We start from the raw sequence: 11,199 nt of genomic DNA on the forward strand, positions 1-11,199 counted from the left end.
AATGAATTGTTTCCCTAACATCCTCTAAAAGGGACTGAGTATTTTATTTTAATATAGTATGGATTTATAGATTATAACATTTTTATGTGTTTCAAGTCATTGTCATTACTATTCTTTTTGGTGTTCACGTTGTCAAATTCTTGGCCAGCTTCATCAGGTTGGCTCTGAGTCTTTTTACCATGATCTAGTAGTCACTGATAGCTTCTGTGCTTTCTGGTATGATTAGACATTCAGGCTCATCTTGCACATTTTCTGTCCCAGATCTGAAATCAGCCAGTTTTTAAAGGAGTCCTGGTTCCTTTTAGTGGGAAATTATATTTTACATTCATATTAATTAGTATATCACTAAAAGCATCATGATATTATTTTATTTATAGTTTTAAAAATTCTAAAAGTAGTTAAACTGTGTTATAATGTTTCATTTTTAAATTACAGAGTTTCTGTTCTTTAACAGGATTGGCGAGCGTGCTATTCTGCTGGGAGGACTCATCGTTGTATGGGCTGGCTTCTTCATCCTGTTACCTTGGGGAAATCAGTTTCCCAAAATACAGTGGGAAGGTATAGCCATACATAATTCTATAATGTTAGCCCCTGTTATTCATCTAAAATTAAGAAGTAATACACTGTGCTGATTTTGTTTTTACAGATTTACATAATAATTCAATCCCTAATACCACATTTGGGGAAATAATTATTACTCTTTGGAAGTCTCCAAGAGAAGATCACAATGAAGGACCAACTGGTTGCCCAATTGAACAAGCCTGGTGCCTCTACACCCCCATGATCCATCTGGCCCAGTTCCTCACATCAGCTGTGCTAATTGGAATAGGCTATCCATCCTGCAATGTTATGTCCTATACATTATATTCAAAAATTCTGGGACCAAAACCTCAGGTGAGTCAGTTACCCAGACATTGCAATTGTGTAAGATAAAACTTGTAAGCACTCATGTTTATTAATACCATTCTCTATTTTCACACAAGCTGATTTAGGGGATTTTTTATCATACTCAGCATTTTAAATTTAAAAACCCCACAACTTTTATAAAGTACTTATAGGATTTGACGGGGTATGGTATAGCTCAGTGTTAGAGTACATACTTGTCACACACCAGGTCATGGGTTCAATCCCCAGTACCTCTATTAAAATAAACAAACAAACAAACAAACCTAATTACCTCTCCTTCCACCACCAAAAATGCTTACAGAATTTGTATGCTGAAATTTAACAAAAAGTACTTTACATTAGAACTCAAAGGTGTTTTGAACTCAGACTATGAGTTCAAGCACAAATTATAGAAACTCGTTCTTAAAGTAGGCAACAGTTAACAAACCAAAACTGATACGCAGATTTGGATCTAGACTTAATTTCATCTGGCCCTGAAGACAGTTATTAAGAGATGGAAACACAATGGTGTGAAAAATGCATTGCACTTATGTGTATTTTAAAGTTAGTTTTTATTATAAGAATTTTCATATTCATTAAGTAAAATTTAGAAAAAGTATAGAAGCAAAATGGAGAAAAATATCAATTACTACCAATGTTCTGGTGAAATATATTTCTACTTCCAGTCTTTTATGTATGTGTATGTATGTCTAACACAAAAATAGGATTATATCATTCATACTATTTTATAATCTGCTTTTTAAAAAAATAACAATATACTATAAGTATTCTCCCATGACATTTCATTTTCTTTTAGAGAATTATTTTTAATGGAGTCACATTTCATCTATGTATATACCATCATTTATTCAGTCATGTTCCTGTTATTGTACATTTACATTATTTCTAGGCTATACTTCTGACTTGTCTTTTTAGTACCAGTTATTTAAAAGGCAACAACATAAAAATAGATAAATTCCATTTATCTTCCTCTTTATAAAAATTAAACTGATAGTTTTATATTTTCAGGGTAGGAATTAGTGTTTCTGTGTTGAAATAAAGCAAAGAGAAAAAAATCTAATACCAGTGTTTTTAAGCTATAAGAATAGGCAAAACATTTTGGTAATTTCTGAGTTTCTTAATCTTTAAGGTTATGTTTTCAGATTTTCAAAATCAAGAATAAAAGCATATTAATTTCAAAAACAATATATGATGGTTGTAATTCAAGTAATTTGAAGTATATATAGCAGAAAAGGAAGGCTCCCCTTACCTTCATCCTAAAATCAACCACTGTCTACTTCATTTGTACCCTTCAAGACATTTTTTATGCCTTTTCAAACATATCCACACTCATGCCTTTTTTAAAAAAGGTAAAATGGATTACATCTCATATACATAAACTATTTTCTGCATCCTGGATTTGTTTGTTTGTTTGTTTGCTTAATATATACCATAGCCTTCTTTCCATGTCAACGCGTATAGATGTTATTCTTGTTATAAGATCTTATTCTGTATAAGACCTTATTCTTTTTAAGCAACTGCTTAGCATTCCATTTATTAAGTGTACCAGAATTTATTTAGTTAATCCACCATTGGCAGACAGTTAGGTTGTTTTCAGTTGGGGGATATTAAAAGTAATGCTGCACTGCACATTCCTGGGTAGATTGTATCAGCTATAGTTTTGGATACAGTAGTTGGAACAGTGACATTATGGTATAGTGGAAATTCAGCCAAATAAGGCTTCAAATCTCTTGGATAAGTTACTTGAATTTTCTGAGCTTTAGTTCCTCATTTGTTAAATGGGGATAACACCAATCATAGAAATTTGTGAACGTTGGAAATAATATATCGGAAAGCATCTAACACAGTATCTGGAAGATAACAAATAGAAAATAAATGTTAGCCCTAAAAGGTAAATTAATAAATTATACTGTTTCCAGGACTTCAGCAGACAATGTTTGTCCTTTTACGCTACTTTTATTATTCCTAACCTGAGAATTATCAAATAAGTTTATTGTTCATTATTTGCTATATTTATAGAGAGGCACTCTATATTTAATTTAAAAATAACAGATGGAGAAAGCGATTCTTGTGAATTTGTCATAGTTTGCTAATAGGAGCATCATCCTTGTTTTAAAAATAACTACACCTAAGTATCAATCTGCTTCTCCCCTCACAGGGTGTGTACATGGGCTGGTTAACAGCTTCTGGAAGTGCAGCACGGATTCTTGGACCCGTGTTCATCAGCCAAGTGTACACTTCCTGGGGCCCACGGTGGGCCTTCAGCCTTGTGTGTGGAATGGTGGTGCTTACCATCACACTCCTGGGTGTGGTTTACAAAAGACTCATCGCATATTCCATACGGCATGGAAGGAGTCAAGAGTAACCTAGCTGAGACTAGGATGGAATGTACTTGCTGTGTGAAACTTTCTCTTCTAAGGCTCAGCTAGACAATTGCTATGAGTCAGTTTCCTAAAGTCAGGTTGCAGATATTATATATTTTGAATAACCAGAAAATATGTTGAATAACACAGGGCATTCTGTGCTTAATTGTGAATAGCAAGATAATGTAAAAATTCTGGATCATAGTTTTCTTATCTCAAAAAAGAAATAGTCTTCATATAACATTTTCTTTGGGTGGCATGAACTCATGAGTGAATAGACAATGGTCTACGAATGTGAGGTTGTAGTCTTAATTCAAACTGCAGAGGTGTCATTAAAATAATGAGAGACCGTCTATGCAGTAAAACCATAAGGACAGTTCTGTATGAATTACCTGTAATAGAATGAAATTATAGAAATTGTTTACCTAAATAGAGGTACTTTTATTCAAATGTACCTCCTTTTTGTTAATTTAAAAATGCATTTTGTTATTATCAAGTTTTCCTTATGAAGCAAATTTATGACTCTTATATTTTCCACTTACCATTCCTGCCATCCTGCCTTGACTTCTATAAGTCATTAGTTTTAATACTACACTTACTGTCTTCTTTTAGTTCAGGATCTCATTGAGTAACCCCTAAATTAATGGATGAGTGTGAGTAATGTTCATAAATGAGCAATAAAGCGGATTAAGAGATCAGGACGGATTTCACTACCTTAGGTAGGGATAACTTACTTTTTTTCTTTCAAGTCCTAATAAATAATTCACTTTAGAAACATAAGCCAGGTATGTGCTATTGTATACATATGTTGAACAGAAAACTGTTAAAATTATTGGCATTTTTCAATTCCCTTAAATTCTAGAGAAAAACCGTTATTTATTTACTTTTTCTATCTCTCGGTACTGGGAAGACACAACAGTTTTCAATCTGTGTCAGCATAGCTACTCAGAACTGCAGGCCATGACAGTCCCTGTCTAATCAGTATTTGAGATAAAATGGCTTTAATCTAATAGTTTACTGAGTTTACTAGAAGTTGGCTAAATCACACTTTCTATGTATACATTTCTACCTCTGCGTAAGCTGAATGCTGCTAATAGAGACTAGTACAGAACTATTTATATGGATAATCAATATTACCCCAAAATGTAAAAATATTTCTAAATACTTTTCTAAATGTTTCCTACTGTAAGATATACATATTTTCAAATCTGAGAGTAAACACTATAATCTGCACTTTATACTAAGTTTGCTGTACTTTTTTTTGTTGGGGGGTAGCTTGAATATCAGAAATTTATTACAGTTCTGGAGGCTAGAAGTATGAGATCAAGGTGTCAGCAAGGTTGGTTTTGTTTGAGGCCTCTCTCCTTGGCTTGTAGATGGTTATTTATTCTCTGTGTCTTTTTGTTTATTTGTTTTTCCAGCTCTATGGAGATATAATTGACATATAACATTGGATAAATTTATGGTGTACAACATGTTGATTTCATACACTTATATATTGCAAAATGATTACCATATTAGAGAGCTCTTTCCATATTCCAGGTAATGTGCAATGTACTGTTTAATTCTCATAGCAGTCTTATAGAGTGAAGATGTTTTACAGATGAAGGAACAGAGGCATAGAGAAATTAAGGTACTTGTCTCAGTAACAGTCTATCTTCAAAGTCTACATTCTTTTTGGGGGGGGGTTGGGTGAGGTAATTAGATTTATTTATTTATTTATTTTTAGAGGAGGTACTGGGGATTGCACCCAGGACCTTGTGTGTGCTAAGCATGCACTCTACCACTTGAGCTATATCCTTCCCACAAAGTCTACATTCTTAACTACTGTTTTTTTTCATAGTGATGAATTAGCCCATCAAGTTGCAGGAGCAGTGAATTAATTGCTAACTGTAGGGTAAATTTAAAGTTACTTATACCAGTGACTCCAATTAGCAGAAATATTTGAGATACATAATTTGAAGCTTATTGACTGGGGCATTTATCTTAGCTTAATAGTTAGACTGTTTCCATGCAAGAATATGACAGAGAGAAGTTTCCCAACTTCTGAAGATTTATAAAATTTTATAAAATTTAGATAAACTGTAACCTTGCAAAAATGACTGCCACCTTCCTTTTTATTGAGAATACTTTCTTCTCCAGAGGATTACACCAACATACATCTTGGCACAAAGGAAGTGACATGGGGTGGAGGAGAGAGCAGTGAGGTAAAGTTTGAGGAGAAAAATCACCTGGTTGAGATCTTGAGTTGACAAGTTGAGTATAAGTTGAAAAAGATGATAGGAGACCTTAAGTATAAAAAAACTTCTAAAAATTACTATTAAGAAAAGACATGTTTTTAAAAATCTAAACTTATACTTGATAAGAAAAAATGATTTTCATAGTTGAAGGGATTTATAACTTCATAAAGTGTTTCTATGTGACCTTGTTAAGCCTGGCTACGTTGAAAAATAAACTCCAGTTCTCTTGCAGTGAATTGGAGGAGTGAAGTATATCTGTATGTTATTTTTTGTTTTGGAGGAGATATACTACTTATCTGCATCTGTTGAGATGCATCATTAAGAATACATTAACTTATTTGGGGTACCATTTTAACTATTCCAGACTTATTTGTAATTGAATGTATCTTACATTGTGATTGTATATTTTCTAATAAACAAGATTATTATATATTTGTTCCTAAAGCCTTAAAAGTTTACTTATTCATATTTATCCTTTAAATATATATTCAAGGGGCCCAAGTATGCACCAATAACCATGCCACTGCGGGGAGCGGAACAGTAAACACAATACACAAAGCCCCTGCCCTCATTAGACTTACATTTTGGCAGGAAAGTGAGACATTAGTCAAATGATAACACAGACGATAATGCTCAAGGGAAGGGCGATGAAAGAGAAGTGTAGGGAGTAATGAAGGCGATGTAGCTGAATGGGAAAGTCAGGGAATATTTTTCTAAGAAAGTAATGATTTAACTAAGGCCTGGTGGAAGAGAATGGTTCAGATTGGTGGAGTGGGACAAGTGCATTTCAGGTAGAAGGCATGATGTGTGCAAAGCCCTGGAGGTGGGAAGATGATGGGGCTTTCCCAGAACTAAAAATAGGTCCAGGGTGGCTGGAGTATAGTGATTGAGAAAAAGTTCTGTTAGTTGAGGCTATGGAGAGACAGTTCAAGACCTTTAGGCTTCAAGCATTAGGACTCCTCTGGTGGCAAGTAAGAGTTAGGTATTCTAACTCTATGCATGGTTGGAGCTAGGAATCCAGATAATGTCATCAGGACTGGTTTTTTCTTTTAGTTCAACATACCTCTGTTTGACTTTATTTTTAGGCACTCTTCATTTTGTGACAAGATGGCCGCTGACAGCCTCAAGCTCGCAATACCTTTATAGCTCACAGTTCTGGGGAAGAATGGCTCAAGCAGAAGTATCAGAAAAGGCTCCAAAAGGCTCCAAGTAGCCAAGTTTAGCGTACATACCCATCCCGGAGTCTACCAGGTGGGCAGGGGATGGATCCAGGCGTGGATCACATATCTATTCTGGGAATATAGTTGTGTGAGGGAAGAACTCTGTCAGAATCATCTCAGTTACATAGAGTAAATAGTTTTATAACTGGGTGGAGAAAAGCAGGTTCCACCAAAGGCAGGTTTCCTGAGTTGACATAGATACTTACCCGCTGTACCCTACACCTCTCAACTGTTTTCACATGATCATAATCATAGAAAATATTGTGGAAAATGGATAAAGCTACTTATACCCAGCTTTTTCAGTCAACCCACAGTCCCTACCAGTGATCTGGGAGCACTAAATGGATCAATTTTCCATTTACAAATGTAACCCATTTGTGATATACCAATGTTAGGAAGAATGTTACTATAAGCACTTAAGTATTTTGGACTTTATTTAAGAGAAATAGGAAAGCATTTAAGATAATTTGGACTCTAAAAAGAAACCTGGGCTCCTTGTAGAAGTGGCTGATTCCAGGTGTGGGGCAAAACGAGCCTACATCTAGTGCCAGAAAGCAAGGGAGTTTATTAAAGACTTCAAAAGTCTTGCCAAAGGGACACAGGAGTCAAATAAAGGGACTTCTAGTAGCCAAAGATGGGGCAATTAAAGCACTGAAAAGAATATCTGCAGTTGATTTAAACACATCAACTGTGTGGAAAATCTATGAGTTCAAAATGTACTAAAAATAAGATCACTGGCCACCTTTGGAGGTTGCTAGGGTTTTAGCTCTTTATTCTAAAAAACAGAAAATAAGGAGGAAGGGTATATAGCTCAGTAGCTATGGTAGTGTGCGTGCTTAGCATGCATGAGGTCCTGGGTTCAATCCCCATTACCCTCATTAAACAAACAAACCTAATTACCTCCCCCTACCCCACAAGAAAAACCCATTAAAAACCAGAAAATAAAGACTCAAGCATCTCTTCTGCCTATCTAAATTTCAGGGTAGTCAAATATTGATGAGGTAAAGTTATTTTCTATAGCATAATCCAAACTACTAAATACAAAAGGATTAATAGAATTAGAAAAATTCCCATTTAGCAACCGTTAGGGAAATAAAAGATAGGGACAAGAATCGTCAGTGAATGGCAAAAACACTAAGTGGAAGATTAATGAGGAACTTTCTAAAGAATGGATGAGGTTAACAACACTTGAACCCACTGTTCATTCTTAACATCATTAAAAATGGGTAAGTGGTATGTGCCTCCTGATTTGATGCAGCAGGAAGTACTCAGTATGGCCTATCAAAGTGTTCCTGCCAGAAAAAAAAAAAAAAAAAAAGAACCAGAATCTAATCAAGCCTATAGATGTGAACTATCAGTTTACAGGAAATACAAAAGATAAATGCCACCACTAGTAAGTAATCATCTAAGCCCAGAAGGTGATACATTCTATAGACAAATGGTTCAGTTTCTTAAAGTTAAACAAAAAATTGGCATAGAAAAAATAAAAGTTGAGAGATCAGAAGTCATAGGTGAAAAGAAACTTCAGAGATACGTAAATCAAATGCATTATAGAGATCTTATTTTTGATCTTGTTTTAAGTCAAATGTAAGAATACTTTTGAGGCAATTGGAGAAATTTGAAACTAGACAACATTAGATGATATTAAGGAATTGTTAATTCTGAGATGTGTTATAGTTATACTTTTTTAGGTCTTTATCTGTTAAAGATATTAAAGAATTTATGATAGAAATTATATGATATCTGGGATTTGCCTCAAAATACTCCAGTGGGGGAAGGATGTCAGTAGGATAGATGAAACAAGATTGGCAAAATATTTGCTGAAGTTGAGTGGGAGCTATGTGGAGGCTCCTTACATTGTTATATCTGTACTTTTTTGTGTTTTTAAATTTCCACAATTAATTTAAAGTAAGTTAATAATATAATTAGCTTTGTCTTTTAGAATAAGCTGGCCGCAGTGTGAAGTATAAATTGGAATGGATGTGGAGGACATTTATCATGTTTGTAGCCACTCTTCCCAAAGACCCTTCCACATTTGAGACCTTCTCATGTTGACCTTCTCCTCTTAGATAGAAGCCAAAATGCATTCACTCTCTCTCTCTCATCTACCCTTGTTGCCAGGGCATGAATTTGTGTTTCTGGCTCTGCCAGTACCTGCCTCCAGTGTGAGACTTGCTAAGGAGTGGAGCAAAAGTGAGCAACATGAGCAAAATTGATTTTGGCGAGGGAGCAAGGTCAGTGGCTTAAATTTTGGAGAAAGCAGTGGCACAGCTCCTGGAACCTAGTCCCATAGCTTCATCAGCATGGATGTGGGATCTGTGCTGAGCTAGGGTTGGTAGGGTGTCTTTTCTGGGGCAGCTTCTGCATTGTGATCCAGCCATTGTTCCTAGCTGCAAAGTCTGAATCTCTATCCCTCCTAGAGTCTATGAGCTAATATCCTTTAATAAATACATTCTCAGCATAAACTACCTAGGTTAGATTCTGATGTTTGCAACTACAAACCATGACTGATAAAGGAGGAAAGAGTAGATGCTTGGAGACAAGCAGGTTATTGCACTAGTTCAGATGAGGTATGCTAGTGACTTGGATTGGGGCAGTGAAATTGGGAATTAAAAGCATATAAAACACATTTTAGAGGTAGCCTGGAAGGATAAGTTGGTGATTAGATGAGGTAAATGAATATGTTAAGAATGATTTCCAGGATTCTGACAGCAGCAAGTAATGCAGATGCCATTTACTGGATTAAATACTGAGCAGAAAAAGGAAGAGTGCAGTTGAACTAAATAACGTTCTTATAGACAACAAAGGAATGCCAGATATGCCCACAAGACAGATAAAACTGGAATGTCATTATAAAATGAACTGAAAGAAATCATTTTAAGTCATGGAAAATTGAAAAAAATGACAAATTATAATTTGAAAAACTGAAAAGTGCAAAAAATTTTCTGAAATGGAGAAATAATAGGAAGATATGAAAATACTGCTGGCAGAGTTCAGGAAAGAATAAGAAACTTATAAGGTGCCACAGACTACTTCATAAGGGAGATTGAAGATGGAGGAAAATTAAAATAACAGAAACAGATAAAAATGATTTGGAAAAAGTGATGGATACAAAAATTAGGCACAGATGATTTAACATACATATTGTAGAAGCCCTTAAAGAAGACAACCAAAGCAATAAAACAGAACAAATTCTAAAAAGTATAATTCAAGAAACATCTTCTGAAAGAAAACTCACACATGTATATGAAGAGGAAACTCAATTTGAAAGAAGGGAGGAAAGGAAAAAAACAAATGTGGTAAGTATAAAGTACAGAATAAGCTGGGACATAAATGCAACAGAACTGTAATGACATAGTAAAATAAATCAGAAATGATAATAAATGTCAACAAAGTAAACTACAGAGGAAATTACATTGGATTAAAAAAATTCAGCTATATGTTATGTATGAGAAGCTCCTGAAGCATAAAGACACATTAAGACTGAAAAAGATGATGAAAAATACACCTAAATTGTGTCAAAGCAAAATGTATTTGTCTTAACCTTCAACATTTAGCTAGGAGTTCCGTTAATGATTTCCATTTTTAAGGGGAAATTCTTATTTCTAATCCTATTTGTATCCATAAGAGAAGGGTTTACATAATTTTCTTTGCCAAAGTTGGATTACCAGTGTATTAAAATGTGTTAATTCTAATAGATATTGCCAAATTGCTTTATCATTTACACTCTAATCAATAATAACTGAGAATGCCTTGCTCTTCTTAGCACTATTATTTTTTCCAATCTCTTTGATAAAGGGAAATGATTTTGTTTTTATTTTGCATTTCTCCAACTATAAATATGGTTGAGCATATTTTCTTTTGGTTGATCATATGGACTTTCTCCTTTGTGAATTATTTGTTCAAATCTTTTGTCCATTTTTCTAATGGGTTGTTTGTCTTTTTCTTATTAATGTTAACTGTAGAATTTGTTACAGATTATTATTTTTGTTCTCACTGCCTTAGGCAAAAACGTCCAAAACAATGTTGAATAATTATGACATTGGGTATTTCCTGACTATTTAATGGAATTGGCTCCAATATTTGTCTTATTATAAAAATCAGAGGAAGCATTAGACTTAACAGTTTATCATATTTAAGTAGTTTCATTCTCCATTTTATGTTGAGTATTTCATTAACAATGGCTGTCCCACTATCAAATATTCTTTTTCCTCATGTTAATTAATTGCATTGTTAAGTTCTTCAGTGTTAAAATGTTTATCATCATTAAAATATAAAAGTATTTTCAGATAAAGGTAGAGAACCAATGTATTTACCATTTGCAAAATTAATTTTTAAAATTTAATTGGATCCTTTTAAACAGGCAAGATTTAAACATGAGTTTACTGAGTAACTTATTTTAAATTAAGTATTTAATTAAATAAATCAAAAGATAAAGTAACTTATCACTGTATTTATTATTTTTTATAA

General features: G+C 34.0%; 1 protein-coding gene across 15 annotated transcripts in view; it reads left to right on the top strand.

The window, feature by feature from the left end:
- MFSD8 (major facilitator superfamily domain containing 8) overlaps nucleotides 1-11,199 on the top strand; it is a 49,451-nt gene that overhangs the window by 27,405 nt on the left and 10,847 nt on the right. For 2 of the 15 annotated variants that reach the window (XM_072937677.1, XM_072937713.1), the window contains 3 exons: nucleotides 455-558; nucleotides 647-894; nucleotides 3,065-4,507. In XM_072937677.1, the coding sequence (XP_072793778.1) occupies nucleotides 455-558; nucleotides 647-894; nucleotides 3,065-3,271 (559 nt within the window). In that variant the 3' untranslated portion in view covers nucleotides 3,272-4,507. Of the gene's footprint in view, nucleotides 1-454; nucleotides 559-646; nucleotides 895-3,064; nucleotides 4,508-4,843; nucleotides 5,477-6,594; nucleotides 6,761-8,850; nucleotides 8,964-11,199 lie in introns of those variants that run through there. The other 13 variants (XR_012058970.1, XR_012058981.1, XR_012058994.1 and 10 more) reach the window with 13 other exon arrangements.

This window comes from Vicugna pacos, chromosome 2 (genome assembly GCF_048564905.1).
Source record: "Vicugna pacos chromosome 2, VicPac4, whole genome shotgun sequence".
Taxonomy (NCBI): domain Eukaryota; kingdom Metazoa; phylum Chordata; class Mammalia; order Artiodactyla; family Camelidae; genus Vicugna; species Vicugna pacos.